The sequence below is a fragment of the Coffea arabica genome, chromosome 6c, assembly GCF_036785885.1.
Source record: "Coffea arabica cultivar ET-39 chromosome 6c, Coffea Arabica ET-39 HiFi, whole genome shotgun sequence".
Taxonomy (NCBI): Eukaryota; Viridiplantae; Streptophyta; class Magnoliopsida; order Gentianales; family Rubiaceae; genus Coffea; species Coffea arabica.
In genome coordinates, this window is record NC_092320.1 from 3803300 (window position 1) to 3825102 (window position 21803).

General features: G+C 37.3%; 3 protein-coding genes across 5 annotated transcripts; 2 read left to right on the forward strand and 1 right to left on the reverse strand.

Annotated features, from left to right (window-relative positions):
* Positions 1–3830: 3830 nt before the first annotated feature.
* Positions 3831–9794, forward strand: LOC113696233 (dnaJ protein P58IPK homolog). Its single transcript, XM_027215641.2, has 9 exons — positions 3831–4243; positions 5228–5393; positions 6214–6415; positions 6497–6657; positions 6794–6887; positions 6978–7190; positions 7362–7442; positions 8314–8532; positions 9355–9794. The coding sequence occupies exons 1-9, from the start codon at positions 4114–4116 to the stop codon at positions 9538–9540; spliced, it is 1452 nt and encodes a 483-aa protein (XP_027071442.1). The 5' UTR covers positions 3831–4113; the 3' UTR covers positions 9541–9794.
* Positions 9795–10356: 562 nt separating this feature from the next.
* Positions 10357–11468, reverse strand: LOC140008274 (fasciclin-like arabinogalactan protein 11). The gene has a single exon (XM_072052126.1). It carries the CDS (start codon positions 11325–11327, stop codon positions 10524–10526), a length of 804 nt encoding a protein of 267 aa, XP_071908227.1. The 5' UTR covers positions 11328–11468; the 3' UTR covers positions 10357–10523.
* Positions 11469–13293: 1825 nt separating this feature from the next.
* On the forward strand, positions 13294–20830 carry LOC140003801 (uncharacterized). 3 transcript variants are annotated; one of them, XM_072052127.1, is made up of 12 exons: positions 13294–14073; positions 14708–15025; positions 15107–15215; positions 15316–15409; positions 16462–16549; positions 16640–16723; positions 17682–17775; positions 17877–17964; positions 18169–18274; positions 18364–18456; positions 18887–18976; positions 20069–20604. In XM_072052127.1, exons 1-12 carry the CDS (start codon positions 13888–13890, stop codon positions 20462–20464), a joined length of 1746 nt encoding a protein of 581 aa, XP_071908228.1. In that variant the 5' UTR covers positions 13294–13887; the 3' UTR covers positions 20465–20604. The 3 variants fall into 3 exon arrangements, with proteins under 3 accessions (XP_071908228.1, XP_071908230.1, XP_071908229.1); XM_072052129.1 differs by lacking the exon at positions 20069–20604 and adding an exon at positions 19075–19220; XM_072052128.1 differs by lacking the exon at positions 18887–18976 and having other exon boundaries at positions 20069–20830.
* The last annotated feature ends 973 nt before the right edge of the window (positions 20831–21803 follow it).

Sequence of the window (21803 nt, forward strand, 5' to 3'; positions counted from 1 at the left end):
CTTTCGCTCTGCTTTTTTCTTGCCCACCCTCAAGTAGTTTAGAACTTGTCAAGAAAATTTTGAATCACCTTTGAAGCTGTTGCGGCCTTGCATATAGACCCTTATTTATTTTTCGAGTTTTAAATAACGTCATCATTTTGTTATTTCGTGTGACTTTAATAACTCCATTTTCTTTAATATATATATATATATATATATATATTAGATTTGGCTTTTTAGAGCGTGTGATTATTTAGTTATAGTGTTAAATTTGTAATGTAAGGTAGATGTTAGGCCTTGTTTCATAACCCAATTCAACGCTTAAATTTAATGGATTCAGATCTTAATATTTCCAGGCATGTTTGATGACAAAAAATTGAACATCTAAATTTATTAAATAATAAATTATTTACTTATCACTTAATGTGATATACACGCAAATCAAACAGATTTAGTACTTAACAATTCAATAATTTAATGAACTCATATTTCAATTTTACCAAATGCACCCTCGCTGTAAAATCGTGTACTTGAGATTAGTACACAAACAACCAAGCATACCGCTCACTCCATATGTTGTTCCTGTGTTTTCTCTAATAAATAAGTTCGTTAATTATTTTCAAATTAACATTTTCCAGTTCTCACTATTTCTTTTTGCCTCATGTGCAATTTTCCAAGTCCCGACCGATAAACTTACTCTTTCGTTGTTAATTATTGTTTCTTTTTTGGTTAAGGGGAAAAACAAGAAAAAAGAGAGTTTTAAAAGAAAATTTCAGGAACTTTTTTACTGTCGCTCACCTAATTTTCGTACCAGCTGAACAGGAGGGTTTTACGTGCCACTTTAAGTTAGTTTGGTTACTTGACTCAACTGTTGCAGCGTGACGGAAGATGCGATGATTGGTCCAATTATATCAAGCATGTTCACTCGCTGGGCCCTAGAGTTAGAAATGGGGTCCCAACTCGCCTGACTTGGAAATTTATTTGCTTGGCGAGTTGATTGGTTCTTTATCCCTATATGCATTTTTTTGTGTAAGAAATGAATTATCACTGTCAAGAAAGTGCTGTAGTAAGGCCGTGGTAGCACGGCATTGGTAGCACGGCCTAATGAATCGAGGCTCTTGTTGTAAGTTACAGCTTTGGTCCTCCGTGTCCTTTTTATTTAATTTTGGGGTGGAACTCTTGTCTAATATCTTGTTTTTTTTTCAACAGCCTGAATCAGACTTTTGTTGTTTTATAAACCTAATCCCAGAATTAACCTCAAAAGCCGGCAACTCTTGAGGCAATCCCAGGGACTTATATCCCAACCCAAACCCAACCCCAACCCCGATGTGGGACAAATGTACCTATAGGGGGGACCTGCTGCTAAGTGGGATACTACCACCCAATACCCTTTCAACCCTGAGGCAATTTGTCTTTTTTCAACAGCCTGAATCAGACTTTTGTTGTTTTATAAACCTAATCCCAGAATTAACCTCAAAAGCCGGCAACTCTTGAGGCAATCCCAGGGACTTATATCCCAACCCAAACCCAACCCCAACCCCGATGTGGGACAAATGTACCTATAGGGGGGACCTGCTGCTAAGTGGGATACTACCACCCAATACCCTTTCAACCCTGAGGCAATTTGTCTAATATCTTGTTTGATAACCTAATTCATCGCTTAGATTTAATGAAATCAAATCATTACTTTAATGAAATCAAATCTTAACATATTCTAATCATTTGATAATCAAAAATTAAATATATAAATTAATTAAATAGCACTGAATTTTATATACAAAATTTGCACTTAAAATTAAGTGATAAACTATTCACTTATCGCTGAATGTGATAGACACTCAAATATATTAGATTTAATATTTAATAATTCAATAATTTAATAAATTCAAACTTAGATTCAGACTTCAATTTTTAAATTTCAATTTTATCAAACACGTCTTAATATTTACGAGACTAATTTATTTACGGATCGAGGGCTACATGATTTTGAATCCCACATTCGACTGTGTTAAGACGAGAATCCTCCCGGGAGTACTCGATGAATGGCCCACAGAGCCGCATCATTTTTGGCCCAAAAACAGCAGTTAGGAGTCCAACCCACAAACTCTTGAATCTTGATAAAGGCCGAAGAGCATCACCACCACTCCAACTCGCACGCCCAAGACCAACATCAAAACGTTTGAAAAATACTTAGCCTCCTTAGTACTCTTTTATTTTTCCAATTTCATTCTATTTGTCAAAAAACTCCCAAATATATATCCAATTAGCTCCTGAACAAGGATAGAATTCAATTAGGCCCTATTTGATAATTCAATACACCACTTAAATTTAATGGATCCAGATCTTAATATGTTTAGATGTATTTGATAACAAAAATTTAAACATTTGAATTCATTAAGTAGCACTAAATTTCCTAAACAAAATTTGCTCCAAAAAACAAGTAATAAGTTTCTATTCACACGTCGTACAAATTTGTTTGTGATATTAATCAACAACCTTTAATGCAAGTAACGGCATGAAATGTTTTTATCATTGAATTGGTTAAAATTTATAGTTATGTGAATATAAAGTTTTCTTTTGACTTTTAAGATTGCATGTATTGTAATACTATCAAACAAGTCAATGATTTAAAACGTATTATCAAACTCAGTTTTTCTCTCAAATTTAAGGATAAAAAAGGATGATCATTCTCGTCGCATAAAATCACCTAAGGTTCATGCTAGACCAAAGCCAATAGCAAAAAATGGGCAGACAAGACAATTGATTCCAATTGACAAATGAACTTTGAGTTTAGTCGTTGAACTAAATGATTAGTAGTACCCATAGTTATTAAAACCGGCCCGGTCTGATTGTTCGATCGGTCAATCCGATGAACCGGTTTTTAAACCGGATCGGTTCTCTAATTAGATCGTTTTTTGCAAGTGAATCGTTGACTTTTCAACGGATCGACGGTTCAATCGGATTAAATCGAAAATCCGACCGTTTTTTGTGGGCAAACCGATTTTGAGAAAAAAAGTCTTTCCAAGCCTTTGCTTGGATTCAAACCCAAGACCAAATTATGACACGCTTACCACCAGGGCACTTTGTCACTTGTTAATTAATGGCCATTCATATGTTATATGAACATTTTGTTAATTTATCTTTATTTTTTAATTCTCCAAAACAAATTTATTTGTAATCTTTTAATAAAACTTATGACCCCTATATTCTATAAATTATAAAATAGATTTCAAAAATAACATATTACATAATTTATTTTAAAGACAAATATTTTTTTAATAATTTTTTGCACTTAAAACTCGTAAATAATCTAGATTATTACATTAAATATATAAAATTTTACACTTGAAGTTTGGTGGATTACTAATTAAATTTATGTTTTGCTGATTCTTATATAAATTAAATATTCTATAGCAAATTAAATGAATATTTGTTATGACATTATTTATTACAATTCATATCATATACTCTATATCAAAATTTATAAGATATAATATTTAAATATATTTAGTGACCCACTGGTTCAATCACTCACCCACGGGTTGAACCAGTGACCCGTTGATCCACCTCCTTCGCCGATCTCCTCTCCGGCCGAGTTTAATAACTATGTTAGTACCTAATTGCCAACTAGGACCGTTTGGTGGAGAGAGAGGAAAGCTCGTTCCTCGCGGCGTCCTGTGATTAGCCATGCACTGCCTGTTAAATAGACTGCAAGAACACGTGGAGCCTAATGATAGGTGGGCTTAACGTGGAATGACGTGCAGAGTTCCTAACGTAGTACATGATTACCAACAGGTGTGAACAAAAAAAAAAAAGTAATAAATGAAGTTCCGGGTAAACAGGTGTAGATGAACAAACAGAAGAACAAGATCAAGAAAGCCTCTCACGTTACGACTCCGTCCCCTCTGCTGGCCCAAATTCAGATTCAACCCAACATCTTAGCAAAAGTTTTATTTTCCAGCGGCTCCCGCTCTCATTGTCTCTCAATCGTCTACCCCGTATACGTGCTCGACCAGCTCAGACGGACGGTCTTAAGTCTTAACCGACGACGCCGACGACAATAACACTATATAAATATAAAACAGTGTGAGGGTTGAATTGTGGAATTGAAGGGCTGCGAAGAGAAAGAAAGTGATGAGGAGGCAGTGGTCGGCGGCGGCGGTGGATTTGATAGCTTGTGGAGGCTTTGCGTTCACCATATTCCTACTCAATTTCGTATTGGTTTGCCAATTGCTCCTCCTTCACCCACTTGTTTCGGCATTAGGTATAACCTTTTTGTTGTCTTTTCTATTTATAGCAGGACTACCAACAACTTCCTCGCCATCTCTTTTTAATATTCGATGAATAGAATGAAAGTACCGAAAATCTGTATATGTTGATTAGCAGTACTTTTCTGATTAGTTCATCAACCTTGTCAGTCAAAGATTCGATCTTTCTTAGTGCGTTTCACTGGGTTGCTATGGCGGTTTAATTGTTTATCTGACACTGTTGCTAAATATTGTAGTACTTGGTATCTAGTTACATTTAGCTATGCCTCTTTAAGATGGTACTTTCGGATTATGAGAGAGCTTCCATGCTTGATGAGATATGAAACCTAACTTGTTTTGCCAGTAATGTGTAAAGGACTAAACTGCCACTACTTACTTCTCCAATGTCAGTTCTTCTATTTCTTTGGCTCCTGGTTTTGCTGCACCGTTGCAGTTCAGAATATCATTTGCAGTGCTTTCACTACAGGCAATTGTCAGAAGAAGACCATTAGAGCATAAGCATGGATGTTTTCTGCACACTTTTAAGTTACCTTTCTCTGTTGTAGTCATATAGCGTGCACTACCCTGAAAAATAACGATTTTGAATTGGATTTTTATAATGAAGCTTGACTTTTTGCTCTGCTGTTTCCTAAAGATGACTAGTGAGCTAGACCTGTGGTTTCAGCATTACATTTTATGCAGTAACTGCACCAGGAGTGCTATAGATAGCTTATACCCCAAGATTTAATTTTTACTGTCAATGACTTGAGTAAAAAGTGCATTCAGATGCTAAATGGTTCTCTGGAATTCAAGTCATTCCTGTATGCATCAAGATTTATGCTTAAATATACAGCTAATGATTTATTCTTGCTTATGCGTATTGCTTGTCAATTTCATGATGATGAAGTGCAGAGTCTTGTTTTTGCATCTTGATAATGGGTTAGATACGAGTCTGTTTCAGCAGTCCATCAGGGTTTGAACTTTTTAGTGTTAATTCCTAGATGGCAAACCTGGTGATGCTGCCGCATTGTTTCAAAGAGTTTCAGAAAGTGTAAAAGTCAAGAAATATACTGAGGCCCTTGACGACCTCAAAGCTGCCATAGACGCAGATCCGGCTCTTTCAGAAGCATATTGGCATCAAGCATCTATTCTTCGTCAGTTGTGCAGGTTTCCTTCTGAAAATATTCTAATCTACTGCATTTTGAATAAAAGCAAATCAGGACCCTACTCTAGTATATTACTGATGTTTCTTACATTAATAGATTTAATTGTCTTCCATTTTTGGGTTTGAAATAAGGATTTGTGAATAGGTGTCCAGTAGGACTTCTGAAAATTTACTTGAACATGAATACATTGTTTCTGGTTGCTTCTTGTTGTTCCATGGTCACTGGCAAATCTAAACAGTACTGCCTGCCCTCTTCCCTCTTAATAACCCCTGCTTACGTGTTTCCAAGGAGCTGAAAACCTTTTATTTTGGTTCTATCCATGATGTAACTGTATTTTTTTTTCTCGAATAAGTTCTCATGAATAAAATTTCTGTCTTCTACATGCTTGTATGGGCCTATGCCTAGATGTTCTTTGTTTGGTTTTCTTTTTTTGTTTTGTTGGATTCAATTCTTATAGTTCTGCCCTTTGTTTCAAAATTTTTTTTAGTTTTTCTTCTCTTTTAGTAGGAATCACGTGTATGTATCTTTCACATAGCTGCTGTGCTTCATCACCGAATCTCTTGCTTGATTTTTACATCAAAATTGTGTATCGCAAAAGAGGTTGATTCTGGCTATTATAGAAGAGATGTTTTAATCATTGTAATATTATATGTTGGACTGGATCTTCCTCCATTGTCCTGGTTCCGTCCTAGGCTCCCTCCCTCCCCCCCTTCGCCAAAAAAAAAAACTACCTCTCTCTCTCTCTCCCTCGTTCTCTCTCTCTCTCTTTCCAATATCTGATTTGAAAATTATATGATTCTGGCAGTTTTTGGCTGATGTAGATACGAGGAGTCAGAGAAAAGCTACAATAAATTTCTGGAGCTGAAACCAGGAAATTCAGCAGCAGAGAAGGAGCTATCTCAGTTGTCTCAGGCTCAGAGTGCTCTGAATTCAGCTTCAAATCTCTTTGATTCTGGTGATTTTACAAAAGCTTTGGAATACATCGATAAGGTGGTACTTGTTTTCTCTCCAGCATGCTCAAAGGTAATCGCAGTTATTTCTATGGTCATCTCATGTCTATAGTTTTTATACTCCGTTTTGTGTATAATCTATTGGTTGCTGCAGGCAAAAATGCTTAAAGTGAGGCTACTAATAGCAACCAAAGATTATTCAGGTGCAATATCAGAGGCAGGATACCTCCTTAAAGAGGATGAAGATAATTTAGATGCATTGCTGTTACGTGGGCGTGCCTATTACTACTTAGCTGATCATGATGTTGCTACAAGGTTTGTTGAGAAACATGTTGGATCTGCTTTCTTCCTTCTCTAGGCCTGATAGGTTGGGGAAGGGGAGAGAAGGCTAATTCTGTGCGATACTACTTGGACTTCTGCTTAGCAGGATGTTTGATCTATTTTTTCTCAGGCATTACCAGAAGGGTCTTCGCCTAGACCCTGAGCACGGTGAACTTAAGAAAGCATATTTTGGATTGAAGAATCTACTCAAGAAGACCAAAAGTGTAAGTAAAAATGTTTTCTATACTTCTAGATTTTCCAAAGTATCTAAGAGATTTTCTGATTCTAGCTTGAGCTTGATGAGATTAATGCAGGCAGAGGACAATGCAAGCAAGGGAAAGCTTCGCCTTGCTGTGGAAGAATATAGAGCAGCACTTGCACTGGACCCAAATCACTCTGCGCATAATGTAAACCTTCATCTTGGTTTGTGTAAAGTCTTGGTCAAGCTTGGTAGAGGAAGCGATGCTGTATCAAGTTGTTCTGAAGCGCTTGAAATTGATGGGGAGCTTGTTGAGGCTTTGGTTCAGGTTTTTCTTTTTATCTGGGCTCACTATTCTCTAAATTCTTAAAGATGGATATGGTTTTAGTGTGAGAATGCTATCTATACTAGAGATGTGTGTATTACTGGAAAGAACTTTTTAGCCAAATTTGATCAGTAGGTTTCTTGTTCCATAAGATTGGTTTATTTTTGCTTTCAGAGGGGTGAAGCTAAACTTTTAACCGAAGAATGGGAGGGAGCTGTGGCAGATCTGAAATTAGCAGCAGAGAAATCGCCTCAGGTTTGTCTTGCACTTAAATTTCTTGAATTTTGTAGTATTAGGATTTTATCCTCTGTGGTCTGTGGGATAGCCAGGACCTTTGGCCGGGGGAGAAATGTCATATGTGTATTCTGCAGTTGGTTAGAGATGTTGTAATAACAAATTTGGCATGTTCTCCAATGCTACAGAATTGGAAATATACGTTGTGGTTCAATATAAACTTCGTATGCAAATTAATTATTTGACTATATTATGCGTCATGTTTCAAAATCTGTGTCATCTCTCAATGAAATATCTTTTGAAATGTTCAGCAAGTCCAACATTTTTTTTAAAATATGGTGCATAACCCTTTTCCAGCTTCTATGGGGGGCAATTGTGGAGAGCAATGTGGTTATTCTCAAATATTAGGGGTACAAACACAGTGCAATTTGCAAGAATGCAAGAATAATATCTTTCTTTAGGTGATCTTGTTATTTTCAGAAAATCGAATTTAGCTCTGCCAGTTTGTATGGTGGTCTACTTTCTTCCATGTTTCTAACACAATCGGTTGTATTTTGGTGTTTCACCAATTCATCGTGGGGTTTGAATGTTTGGTTGAGCTAATACTGGAATGGTTTAATTCATCCTTGTTCTAGTTTACACATAGAAATAAAGACCATAGAGACTGACCTTGGCCTCATAAAGTATTGTAGGCTTCTGGGAATAGGCCTTTCATTTGCTGTTTGGTACTTAGCATTTTTAATGAGAAAATCTTTGAAACTACAAATTGGATGTGATTGGTACATGAAATGATAAGCTTGTATGCTATTTTCTTGAGTTGGCTGAATTGTTCACAATCTAGATATCTGTAAGCTTTAGTGCTATAATTTAAAATTTTGATTTAATTGCTTAGGATATGAGTATTCGTGAAGTGCTGATGAAGGCAGAAAGATCTTTAAAGTTGAGCCAGCGGAAGGACTGGTACAAGATTTTGGGAGTTTCAAAAACTGCACCTGTCTCAGAAATAAAAAAGGCTTACAAGAAACTTGCATTGCAATGGCATCCCGATAAGAATGTTGACAATAGAGAAGAGGCAGAGGCCAAATTCAGAGAAATAGCAGCTGCATACGAGGTCTGTTTCAGAGCATGTCCTTTTATGTCTATCATTTTTTATGTGCTCTTGTGCAGTTAATTTCCGTGTTCAAATACTTAAAGCTGCAATGCATTAATATTTATTTTTTTTTAAAAATTTCAAGTCCCAGATTCACTGACATCGTACTTGGGAATGTTTTCTTGATTACAGTAGTGCAAATAAAAATGCTGTGGAGTTTTGTATTCTTATGGTCTCAATCAAAAATTCCATTTCTGAACAGCTATATGTTTCTCATTTTTGGAATTTTCTTCCTGATTTTGATTATAACTATAATCAGTTAAAATGAAGATCAACTACAGATTAGTTAACTTCCATAATGGATAAAAAAAAGGTTTGAGAGAAATCAGTGTGCTAGTTCTAAATGGAAAAGGATATTTTACGGCAACAGAAGGTTCTGTTCCATAACTCTCAGAAGACAATTTTCCTCTCTTCTCTAATTGGAAATGTAAAGGATATTTATCGGTATTCTTGTAGCCAGATAATAGTTCTACGAGGAGTTGTTTTGATTGTAAGTTGGAACGAATAAGTCGGGACCCCTTGGTGTAAGAAACATGCTAGGAGTTGCAACAGATTTTTATCCGCAAGATGCAAGTTGTTTCTCCAAGAAAAGGCATCAAGTTTTGGAAAGTCCTGTCTCTCTTTGTTAATAATCATTTTTCTGATGATTTTTCTTTTCCTGTGCTTTTGAAAAGTTGGCCATCTTCCTACTGAGCTGAAATCTCTGGATGCTTTCTATGTTGAAAAGGAGACATGGCTGTGCAAGTCTTGCTTACATTGTTCTTTTTATTCTTGTCATTTCAGGTTTTGGGAGATGAGGAAAAGCGTACCAGATATGATAGCGGTGAAGACATAGATGATATGGGTTCTGGAATGGGTGGTGGAGGATTTAATCCGTATGGTGGTGGGGGGCAACAATTTACCTTTCACTTTGAAGGAGGGTTTCCGGGTGGTGGCTTTCCTGGTGGATTTGGTGGTTTCCACTTTTAGCTGTGGTGACGTTTTTATTATTTGCTTTGTGCATCTGGAGAGAAGTACAGTAGGCAGATAATATTCTTTGTAAGAAATTTGAACTGACCGAATGGAAGGTCTATAGGGGATTGAATCAATTTGTTGGCACAATTTTGCTTGGGGGATATTTAGTAATCCAGTAACAACTGGTCAAGGAAATAGATGAGCCCTTGTATGAGCTGATACCAGGTCCTTTTTAACTGATAATCTGAGGATCGGTTGGCTTGATTGGATCCCGTTTTGTTCCTCAAATGTCCACTAACAGAATCCTCGTGCAACAAAAGCGTACAGGAAAGAATTTCCTTATCATTGTTTTTCTTGAATCATTTCTGAAATGCTAACCATTATGTTTACACGTTTATTGCTTAAAAGGAATTTTGCTTAACTGCTTACAGATATATGTCTGCTTGTTTGGATCAGCATACGATAATTTCTTCTTTGAAATAGCTATGTTTGCATGATGTGCAATTGGCTGGTAGGTCATATCTGCAGTAACTAATGCATGACTTGTGTTTGCTTCTAAACCTGCATGCGACAGCTCTATTGGAATAAGGTCTCCACTTGGGTAAGCTTCTGTAGCTGCTATACTTCTTGGCTACGGATATCCGGTGTTCTATCTTGCTTTTAAGCTAAAGCGGACCATGCTGTAAGCGCGGTTCGTTTTCCACATTTCAGAATATCGTTCTTGTCGGAAGTGTGTTGCTTTATAATCGTTTCAAATCAATTAGGTTTACGTCTATATGATCCCTGCTTTCCTTGTTGGGCTTGGAATGAAGCTTATACAGGGAACACGAATGATCTGTGGACACACCTTATCAATATAACAAAGCCTTCAAAACAGCAAATTCATATACATATTGCAAAAGAATAAATTGGCAATAGGAAATGAAAAGACAAGAAAAACAACCAAAGTAACAACACGCTGGCACACAGGCTTCCATCAACATCAGGTCCTCGTCCGCTCATCCGATCAACCAAGATGCTGCCAGAAGTGCAAATGCGTAGGAAGCTTGAAGCAAGCCTTCATGGATTAGACTAATTGCACCTGAAGATTCCACGGGCTTTGCAGTGGATTGAGCCTTCTTGGGTTTTGAAGGTGCTGGAGCTGGTGCTGCAGGAGGCGGAGATGGAGGTGGAGCAACGAAGAACCTTTGTGGAAGAAGTACTCGATCCACCTGATACACAGCAAGCTGGTTATCAGTGTACACTGTGCCAACAACTGATGCACTGGCAAAACCTGTGGTTAGGTTCACTGCAGCTGCTGATGTGGTCACATTGAGCGGAAACTCGCCGTAATTAGTTCCACCAGCTTGTGTGCTCAATGGATTGCTCGCGGTTTGGAATTGTTGGACGGACATAAAAGAAGGAAGGATATGGGACTGTATCAATTCGGCTTGCTGCTGGTTAGAGTAAGAGTTCAGGCTGCCTGCTTTGAGTTTTGCAAATGCAGAATCATCTGGGGCAAAGATGGTAAGGCCTTGCTCGGACTTGTTGAGCTGCATGTTGATTCGATCTGCAGATTGGGTGCTTTTCAGAAGGCGAATAAATGCAGAAAACCCACCGGCTTTTTCGAGGATTGCAGTGATATTGGTCGGGCCTGTGGGTGCAGGAGCCGCTGCTGGGGGTATTGGAATCGGTGCTGGGGGTGCTGGAACCGGTACTGGCGGTGCAGGAGCCGGTGCTGGGGACTGAGCAAGAATGGAGGTGAAATGGATGCAAAACAGCAACAGAGAAGCAAATGTTGGCATTGCCTGCATCATCTCCATGGATGGGATAGGCGGGGGTTCCACTTACTTTTGAAGTAGTAACTAATAAAATAATGAATGGCCTCGTGAAAGTCTGGGGAAGAAGAAAGAAGCTAATCAAAGCTGATCGAGTGTGTTGGACGTGGGATGCGTTTTTTGGTTCGCTATATATAGGGAGTTTAATTGATGGAATTTTCTTTCTTGCAAAATTTAAAACCCGAAAGTGAAATGGGGAAAAAGTTGAGTGGGGTATCGAAATCAGGGATTTAGCCTTTAGGTGGAAGGGTGCGATTTAAGGTGGCAGGAGATTTTGATGATGTTGAGGCAGCTGCGGCTTTGCTTGGCATGGGAGGAAAACCAGCTATTGGATTATCATGCCATTTTTCCATCGCCATCAATCATCATTTAGGCTAATCATAGACATATATACATACGACAGCTTCTTCATCTGTTTTCCAACGAAAATGATTTTTCTCCAAAAAAAAAAAAAATATATATATATATATAATTGGTAAGAGAATACTTTTTCCTCTTGAAATCTGCGAAGTGGAAGTAATAAAAAGTTAATTTGCTTTTGGAAAGTCTGAGAAATTTGTCAGGATATATATATATATATATATACACACACACAGAGATTTATCCAGATGGAAAGCAAGAGAAATGTCAAAATCTTCTAGTTAGGCCGCCGTAATCCGTCTGATTAATGCATGTATAGCAGGAAATGCAAAGGTACATCCATTATTATCGACGTGGACGTGCGGAACAAACTTTTGTTCCGCAAACGGGCCGTTAAATCAATTGCTCCATTAATGCGTAACGATTGCCGGCTCGAGTGGACGCAGTTTTAATAGCCTAACACTATGGGCTTCAATATTGGCTGGGCGCTTTCTGCTAGGCTACACTTCGGGGGCAACGTATGGGTTTTGTTTGGTCTGTTGGGTGCCTGTCCTACAATTGGGCCTAATCTATTAAGCCCAATACCTGGAACCGGAGGCCTGCTCTATAGTCATCATGCACGCCTCTGCGTCCGCATCCGGCTGAAAATGAGGATGCCGCAAATAAGAAGATTTTGATCGTGTAACGTGTTGTGTACTTGCTTTACTAACCTACTTGGTGAATACTTTTCGGTAAATAATTAATTGTGTGATCTGGCTAGAATTTTTCAATAGCAATTGCACGATCGATCCTACTTAGCGGCCAATACAATAACAAAGTCGGTATGTGTCAATGGTAAAAAAATTTTAAATTAGTCGAATGTTCGATCCATTCCACAATGGTGAGTTATATACAGCCTTACAAAAGAGTAAAATGATCAAAATTTACACCCTCAGCAATATTCAACATTAATATATAGTTAGGAAAAAAAAAATCAACCTGGTTGATTTTTGTATGACTCCCGTTTGGAGTTGTGATAAATTATTGAAAAGTACCTCCCTAATACCTGAGCGCTTTTAAATATATTGTTTGGAGATATTGTTCGACGAGTACTTTGTAGTAATAGATAATGCGTAATTTGAAAATTTTTAAATGTATTTATCTTTTTATTTAGTTCATAATATAGGAAAAAATGATTAAGTTAAGCGTTTTATTTTTAAAATCATAAAATTACTCTAAAAAGCACTGAGCTTGAGCGTTTGTTAAAAATATTTTTAACACCAAAAACTGCATTCCTAATTTTATGAAATGATGGCTCTGTTTGGATTGTAAATTATTTGAGATATTTTTACTGTAACATTTTTTGTGATGTGATGTATGTGAGATAAAAAGGTAATTGGAAAGATAAAAAGATGCGTTGGAAATTGTAATGATGATGTAAGCAAATAAATTTTGGCTAATAATTCTCTATCCAAACAAACCCGATGGATATTTATTAACGGTGTTAAAAAAAGTACACCGTAACTCCGAAGGGGCCTAAACATCAGTTGCATACACGGATAAACATCTCGTCGACCTTTTAAAAATACCTCCTCCGTGGTGCCTGGTGTCTACGAGACGTGTATGCCGTGCGTCTCCAATTCACAGTAGTGTCACTCCTTAGATGATAAACGTTACCCCTCGGTTGAACTAAACTGACCCCTTCGCCATCGGCATCGGACAGTGGAATTCGCACACACTCGCGCACACATTTGCACCGAGAAGAGAAGCAGAAACAGGAGACTTTGGTTGTCCTCCCGACTCCCGATCCTCCGTTCCCAAAACCCAAACCCCCCAAAACAAAAGTCAATGCCCTGCGACAACAAAAACAACAACAACTACAACTTACCCCCTAAATTCCCAAAACTCAAAACTCGAAAGCTATTCCGTCATTAAACATTAAAAACGCTTCCCCCTCTCCCAGGACCGGGAGGCCTTTCTCCCCTGTTTGCTTCTGCCTCTGCCTCTGGTCCCATCCCCCTTATATTTCACTGATACAACAAAACAATAAACACCCGAAACGCAATTCCTTCACAAAACGGACCCAATTGAAATTGCAACTGTGTGATCGATCCCATTGCAATTTAATACTGCCAGGAAAAGGGGGATTTTGATTTGAAGACGTATAACTATCAATTGTTGGGTTTGTTTATTTGAAAAAAAAAAAATGATCAATACGGCCGGAAGTAATAACATGATGTCGCCGTCGGCTTCATCGGCCTCAGCAAATAATGCACAATCGCCAGGTTTAAAGACGTATTTCAAGACGCCAGAAGGGAGATACAAGCTTCAGTACGAGAAGACTCATCCTTCTGGTCTGCTTCACTATGCCCATGGGAAGACCGTAACCCAGGTTATTCGTTTCTACTCAGTTTAGGGTTTTATTTTTCCTTTCTTTCTTTTTACAGCTTTCATGTTATCTAGCCTGTTTTGCTAAACCAGCGTTGGTTTGTGGACCGAAGAGCATTAGCATTAGAGGCTAGATTCCCATATTTTTTTTACAGTGAATTTTGCAACTTGAAATTAGTACAAATGGCTAGTTTGCAATTGAGTTTTTTCGTGGTTAAATTTAAATGTATTTATCAGATTTTGACTTGGGATTGTTATCAAGTAGAATTGAAGTCCATTTATAGTGAATTTGGAAATCTGACCTTCACTTAATCGGAGTACTTTATTGCTTTGTATAAAATTTAGAACTTCGATCCAACTTATATCGTTGATACCTTTTGTTTCTGTTGTTATCCCCAATTATTTGTGTTGAATATCTAGGTTTCTTTTTTCGGGTTGTAGTTTCTCATTACAAAATTAATCTGCCCAGGAACTAAGAATCAATTCTTGTTTAAGGTTCACTTGGGCATGAAAAGAAAAAGATAAGACAAAAAAGAGCTGGCTATGCTTAGAAAAATCTTGCATGGTCAACAGTGTGCATCTAAACAAGTAAATCAGAACCAAGTTTGTGTTTTGAGGGTTTTTTTTTTCATGGTCAGGTAACCCTAGCTCATCTCAAGGATAAGCCAATGCAGGCACCATCACAATTATCGTCAAGTCTTGGAGTAAGCAGTGGTGTTAGGTCAGCTGCAGCACGGTTCTTGGGTGGAGGGAATGGAAGTAGGGCACTTAGTTTTGTTGGAGGAAATGGAGGCACTAAGTCAGTGAGTGGTAGTAGTAGTAATAGAGTTGGGTCATTGGGGGCTTCAAGTTCTAACAGTGTGATATCTAATTCAAATTTTGACGGCAAAGGCACTTACTTGGTATTCAACGTTGGCGATGCCATTTTCATAAGTGACTTAAATTCTCAAGATAAGGTACTATAATGGTTGTCTTGATCTTGTTTCTTCAGATTATATGCACTGGATTAAGTTTTGAGAGGTTTATGTTTCGTGTAGGATCCTGTAAAGTCTATACATTTCAGTAATTCAAATCCTGTTTGTCATGCATTTGAGCCGGATGCAAAGGATGGGCATGATTTGCTTATTGGATTAAATTCTGGAGATGGTAAAGTTTTTAGTTCTACTCAAGAAGTACTTCCCTCTCTCAAGTATTTATGAGCTATTCAATGATTCCTTGGGAGGCTAATTTTTTCTTTAATTCTTAGTGTACTCTGTGTCTCTTCGACAACAGTTACAAGATGTTGGCAAGAAGCTTGTCGGTGCGCAGCATTATAATAAAGATGGTTCTGTGAATAATACGTAAGATCATGATTTTATCAAATTTGTCTTTAAAATATCGTCTCTCCAATTTTGTTCAAATAGCATCTAGTGCTTTTATGCTGTGTTTCTGATACATCATCTTGGTTGTCTGTAGAAGTTTGTTTTCATGTATTTCTGCTGAGCTGATATTCACGAGGTTTATAATCCCAATGATAGAAATTGCTCTTTAGAACAATGACTTTCAAGAACAATATTCTTGTCCTACTTATGCTCCCCTTGCATTGAAAAAGGGTAAAGAAATAAGAACAAAAGAAATAATGAAATTTTTCCAAAACAGTTCTTTTTAGCAAAATTTTAAGACTAATGGTCGTTTTCTTGATAATTATTATAGTTTTTTCAAGATCTTCTTGTTACCTCTTCAAACCTTATTTTCTTTGCCTAGACCACAATATGTTTCCAAAGTTCCTCCAATCCCATGGCTTCTTGCTTTACTATCTCACAACCATGTTTAATGATGTTTTATCTCACAACCATTCTTTTAGTACCTCATAAGTTACTAGTTATTTTGCTTGGTCTCGTGATTGATTGGGTGGCGACTAGCAGGCAGGATAGTGCCCATTGAGTTTGCTTTTCAACACGTAATTTGAAAGCTTATAGGTGCTTTAACTATTGGGACTGCTTTATTAAGCTCTTCAAACTTAAATCTCAAGTACCATGAGAATGCAAATTCAGGGTACTGGTAAACATCTTTGTGGTAGAAGGTCTAGACTTTTATTCTCAAGTGTTACCTTGAGTCCACTACTTGGTTTCGTCTTGGGTTGGTTGTATGGGAGGGCATGTGGTGGCGTTTAATTTTAGTTCACAGCTACTTTTAAGTTTTAAAGTTGACGGTTACTTAATCAAGTGAATAGAAAAGTTGCATTAGATGCCTTGAGACCATTGATCAGCAACAAATATATTCCGTAGTTGTGTTAGATGTCTTAGGACCATTGAACTACAATAATTATGTTCCTTTCCTTATGTTGAAATATATATTTTTTGGTAGTCCGGAACTTCCTCGCTGAGTTCAAATAATTTGCTTGTGTTAGCAGTCGTTGTGCAAGTATTGCTTGGGTACCCAATGGTGATGGCACATTTGTTGTTGCTCATGCAGATGGAAATTTGTATGTATATGAAAAGGCAAGTCTTTGGATATTGTTGATGTATGTTTTCTTTACATCTGCCATTTAATATCCACATCCGACTGGTATGTATCTGTGTTTCTTTCAGAGCAAAGATGGTTCTGGGGATCCTTCATTCCCTATTATTAAGGATCAAACCCAATTTACTGTAGTACATGCACGTTACAGTAAGGTACTGTTTTATTTAATGAGAGTTTATCTTCTTCATCCACCACTACACACGTATACTTCCTTCTTCTTGCTTAGCAAAATGTTTTGTTGATTGAGAAAGTAGTCTTCTATTTTGTCTAATGAGCATTCCTTCTTCATATTTGGATATGGTTACTATCTTCATGAACTGCTTTACTGGTATCAGTGGTAAGGTTCCTAGGTCTTGTTCAGCAACAGTGTGTTAGTAACTTCGAGTAGCAGTCAATAATTCTATACTATAGGTAGATAAGATTGGCTGAGCTAAATATAGTATGTTATACACATGTATTCTCATTTTAGGACTCATTTCTTGTGTAGCTTTACAAGGATAGAAGGATTTAAACAGTATTGCCTTTTGTTTCGGACTCTCTATTTAATTACTCCTATGCATGTAATGTGTTTGTTGTGATGGTCACTCATTATTTCTTTGAAGTTTCGTCAACATGAAGTAATGGTGTTACTTTGAACCCAGTTTGCTAGGGATCTGTGGCACCTCTCCTTTTCAGACCTTTATTGGTCTATTTGCCATTAATGATAATAATTGTAAATGTTCAAATGAATTTGGAGTAGGGATTGTTTTGGTGAGTGACCAATTAACTGATGTCATGTCTCTCACAACGTTTTGGTTTTCCATGGTGTACGATACTGACATGTGGTATTGCTAATGTGCTGTCTTAGCTGACTGGATACACTATCACAGACTTCTGTTTAGGAACTGGGAGACGACATAATCACTTTATTTTTTAAACTTATTCTTTTCTATTTTCATTCTTTATCTTCCATTGCTTTTCACTACAGTATATTATCTTCCTACCTGGAGAAGTATTACATAGGTCTGCACAAACTTTTTTTTTTTTAAGTTTGTGTCATCGGTATCTCGTTTATAGTTTTTTCAAGTTTATCCAGCTCTATTTTGAGTCATTTTCTGTTTTCGTACTCAGAATCCTATTGCTAGATGGCATATTTGTCAAGGTTCAATAAATAGCATCTCCTTTTCAGCTGATGGAGCTTATATTGCAACTGTAGGAAGGGATGGTATTATCTCCATCTAATAATTCTGTATTTTTGTGATAAATAAGTATCTTCAGATGAAAATAAGTAAATATGGAATGGCTGAGGCAGTTTAACAAATGTAGGTTATCTGCGAGTATTTGACTACAAAAATGAACAACTTATATGTGGCGGGAAGAGCTATTATGGTGCTTTATTATGCTGCACTTGGAGGTGAGTGTTGTCTCCCATCCCCCACCCTTCTCCCCCCCACCACCAAAAAAAAAAAAAAAAAAAGGCCCGTCATTTGTTCATTAGTGCCTGTCATCTTCCCAGCTGATGACAAGGTTGGCCTTTTTCATCTGATTAAGCTGATCAATAAGAGTTTATTACCTTTTTCACAAGAGAAGAGATAACTGACAGTAAATAAAACAACAGCATGGATGGAAAATACATCTTGACTGGAGGCGAGGATGACCTGGTTCAAGTATGGAGTATGGATGATCGGAGAGTTGTAGCATGGGGTGAGGGACACAACTCGTGGGTGAGTTCTAGCAGGTCCAGTCAAAATTTTCCTTTTGTTGCATTGCATGTTGATGACTACCTCACACATTTTGTAACGGATGCTGGCAGGTCAGCGGAGTGTCATTTGATTCGTATTGGTCTGCACCAAATTCTGACGGCACTGGAGAAAATATTGTTTATCGTTTTGGATCTGTTGGTCAGGTACCATGGAGTTAGTGTAATATCTCTTTTGCCGTTTTCGTTCTATTCTTTTCGATTTGTCATGATATGTATCCATCAATCTGACAAGGATAAAATCTGTCATGGCCGCTAGATTCTTGTACATGTCCTCTTTCCTAGTGTCCATTGTGTGGTCACAGTATTGAGTGATATACTCCTTTTTATTCTTTTATTGTGATACTTAAACGTTGGAACCTTAGTCGTTTCATTTCATGTTATTTGAACATTACAAAATGCAAGAAAGATTGGTATTTATCAAGCCATACAATTTATTTGCTCAAAATCAGAGCCTTGCTAGCACATCCCATTGGTTTTAAGTGACTGCTAGTTTTCTGGGTACAATACTTAATTAGTCATGCTACAGGTGTTATATCTCCACCATCCGGCTGATCCAATCTTGGATTACTTGCAGTTTGGTGCACCTATTTTTGGACTAAATGAAAAATTATCAAACAAATCCTTGTGTGTAAAAGGAAGTCGAGACTTCTATGGCCATCTGCAAGTATCATCTCTGATCTCTATGTTTCTTTACTACTCCTTTCTTGTCGCACATCCTTCTGTGCCCTTTGATTAGGGACCTGACTCTCCACTCCTTGCAAGTCCATAGGTTGCCGATCCATGTAGCATTGGCACATTCACTGAAAATCAAAGTTGCGAGGGCTTGGGAGCTTCTTGTTGACTGGGCTCCCCTCTCCAACATAGTACTTTACTGTGATATTGGCAGTTAAAATTCCATTTGGCTGTTTAATGGGTGAAACTTGCTACTTGTTTGCCTTGTTGTTTAGGTTTTGGTATTAGACAAGCTAGGTTTTGGCTTGAGATTGTCTGTGCTGAGGCTGGTCTCATTTTATTGGTGAGGCCTGAACATCTCTTAAAGGTTGACCTTTTGCCGTTCAAGATCAAGTTAATTAAGCTCCCTCTGATTTACCTGAGAAAAGCATCTTATAGGTTTGCCTTGAAGATAATAATCAATATCTAGGAGTTATGTTTTAAGTCAAAAGTTCAATTTAGCCCAAGTTATCTTCTATTCATAAGAGATCTCCCATGTTTTGTCCTCTAACTTATTAACTGATTCTTCTCGTAGTATACATAATTGATATAATCTGTTAGGGCAAATCACGAGAAGAAAATCAATATCAAACAAAATCAACAATATTAGACGTCTAGGCAAATAAAGTTGTCTTTTCTCATTGAGTGATGGGTCGATTGATCTCAGGTTGGTTTAGAGATGTCAAGAAGAATTTTTCTGCTAGGCCCACCACTTTAACTTTGGGTTTGGGTTTGGGTTTGGCTTATAAACTGGGTTTTGGTTGGTCTATTGGTGGAATCTTCTTGGACTTTTAAGGGAATGGACACTTCTGCTAAAGAGCATCCTGGTTGTTTGGTCTTTGATTGGGATCTTTCTTCACCTTGGAAATGTCATTTTTATTGTACTTTGAGTTCATAAAATTGATTTTATCAGCCATGAACATGTTGAGGTGGAAAAATCTATGCTACCTAATAAGTACATCATTCATTTTACTTCGTTACATGCTCTTAGAAATCAAGTTCTTTGCGATACGCATCATACTCTTCACAACTTGATGTTGCCCAGGACACCCAATTGCTCTTATGGGATCTGGAGATGGATGAAATTGTAGTGCCAGTCCGCCGTCCTCCTGGTGGGTCCCCTACTTTTAGTACTGGAAGTCAGTCTTCTCACTGGGACAGCGCTTGCCCTGTTGGTACTTTGCAAACTGCTCCAAGCATGAGAGATGTTCCAAAGATATCTCCACTAGTTGCTCATCGTGTCCATACTGAACCCCTTTCTGGTTTGATATTCACACAAGAATCTGTCCTCACCGTCTGCAGAGAGGGGCACATAAAGGTCTGGATGCGACCCGGTTTTGCTGAAAGCCAATCGAGCAACTCTGAATCACTGTTAGGTACCAGTTTGAAGGATAAATCCTTGATATCAGGAAAGGCAGTCAGCTCCAGTTATAAGCAATGACCTGCCGTCAATGTGTCACTAGACTGTTGAGTCGAGCTGCACGGTGCATGCTGCTCTTGTCATATGTTTTCCTAGGACTGAAACATTATATGACTCGAGTCGTTTGCAGAGAGATATAACTGACAAGTTTTTTTTTTGTATAGCCAGGGCTTGAAATGCCATGTGGGCACCACGAAATTGAGGGGAGTGCCCGGCGACGTTGTAAGTATGAAAGGGCTGTCCATGAAATGACCGGCATAAATAATTGAAGCTGCTTAAAATTTGTAGTTTCCAGTTGCTTTTCGTCATCTGTAGCCAAATTTGCCTGGAAACAGCTGGTTGACATTTAAATTATGCTTTTTAATCTAACATTATTGGTTTTTTTTTTTTTTTTTTGGTGAACTATTAATTTATTTTTTTTTTTACATGCAAATTGAAAAAAATCCGTTTGAAATGCAGCGAGATAATTGGAACGGAGAGTGGGTTTGAATTTTGCGACCATTAGCTCAGGTCTGAAGATGGTAACTGCTAAATCGAAATTGTAACAAAGGGAAGCCTTTCAATGTTGCCTGGGTTATCTAAACTATGTAGCAGCTGCAAGTCGTTGGATTTTGTTGTAGTGTCGTCCATTCTATAAGTTGTTGGATTTGTTTTATTTTAGGATAAATTTCACATATACCCCTCGTGGATGAGAGGTTTTTAAGATCCACACCTTGTGATTTAAAAATGTCCTCTTACACCCATTGTAGTCTAAATAAATTTGAGTGGAAAACAAATTGAAATGGACTCTACTATTGACAATTTAACAACAATGCAACTAATTACTTGCTGCTAATAATAATGTCATGCTTTAATAAAGTGTTTCTTTTGAAAATGTCCCCAAACGAATGTTAGCACTCTATAAAAAGGCTCAAAGGTTCGCACTCCAATAGTGATAATTTGTAATTTAATTTTTTTTTTTTATAGATTGCAATTGTTAATTTGGAGGAATTTGTAGAAGAAAAATATTATTAAGACCTTTCATAATTAGAATCAAGTAACTAGTTGTACTATGGAACAGTGTATATAGATGGTAGTGAACTCCATTTTTATATGTTTTCCATTGAAATTCAAAGTACAGGGAGTGTAAGTGGACATTTTAAATTACAAAAAAAATATATATATATATATATTTTTTTTTTTGGTATTTTGCGAATCCTTAAAATCTCAAGGGATACAAATTGGGGATAAAGAGAAGTATGTCTTTAATTTTGAAAGTTATATTTCATCAAAGAATTTTGTGAATAAAGTAATGAGTTAATTTTATGAACACTAACAGTGTATATATATCATCATGATACATATATAAAATTTTAATTTT

Coding starts and splice junctions, on each gene's coding strand:
- LOC113696233 (XM_027215641.2), top strand. CDS start 4,114: ATGAGGAGGCAGTGGTCGGCGGCGGCGGTGGATTTGATAGCTTGTGGA. Junction 4,244..5,227: donor CCCACTTGTTTCGGCATTAG/GTATAACCTTTT, acceptor GTTAATTCCTAG/ATGGCAAACCTGGTGATGCT. Junction 6,416..6,496: donor TCTCTCCAGCATGCTCAAAG/GTAATCGCAGTT, acceptor TGGTTGCTGCAG/GCAAAAATGCTTAAAGTGAG.
- LOC140008274 (XM_072052126.1), bottom strand. CDS start 11,327: ATGGAGATGATGCAGGCAATGCCAACATTTGCTTCTCTGTTGCTGTTT.
- LOC140003801 (XM_072052127.1), top strand. CDS start 13,888: ATGATCAATACGGCCGGAAGTAATAACATGATGTCGCCGTCGGCTTCA. Junction 15,026..15,106: donor ACTTAAATTCTCAAGATAAG/GTACTATAATGG, acceptor TGTTTCGTGTAG/GATCCTGTAAAGTCTATACA. Junction 18,275..18,363: donor GTGAGGGACACAACTCGTGG/GTGAGTTCTAGC, acceptor GGATGCTGGCAG/GTCAGCGGAGTGTCATTTGA.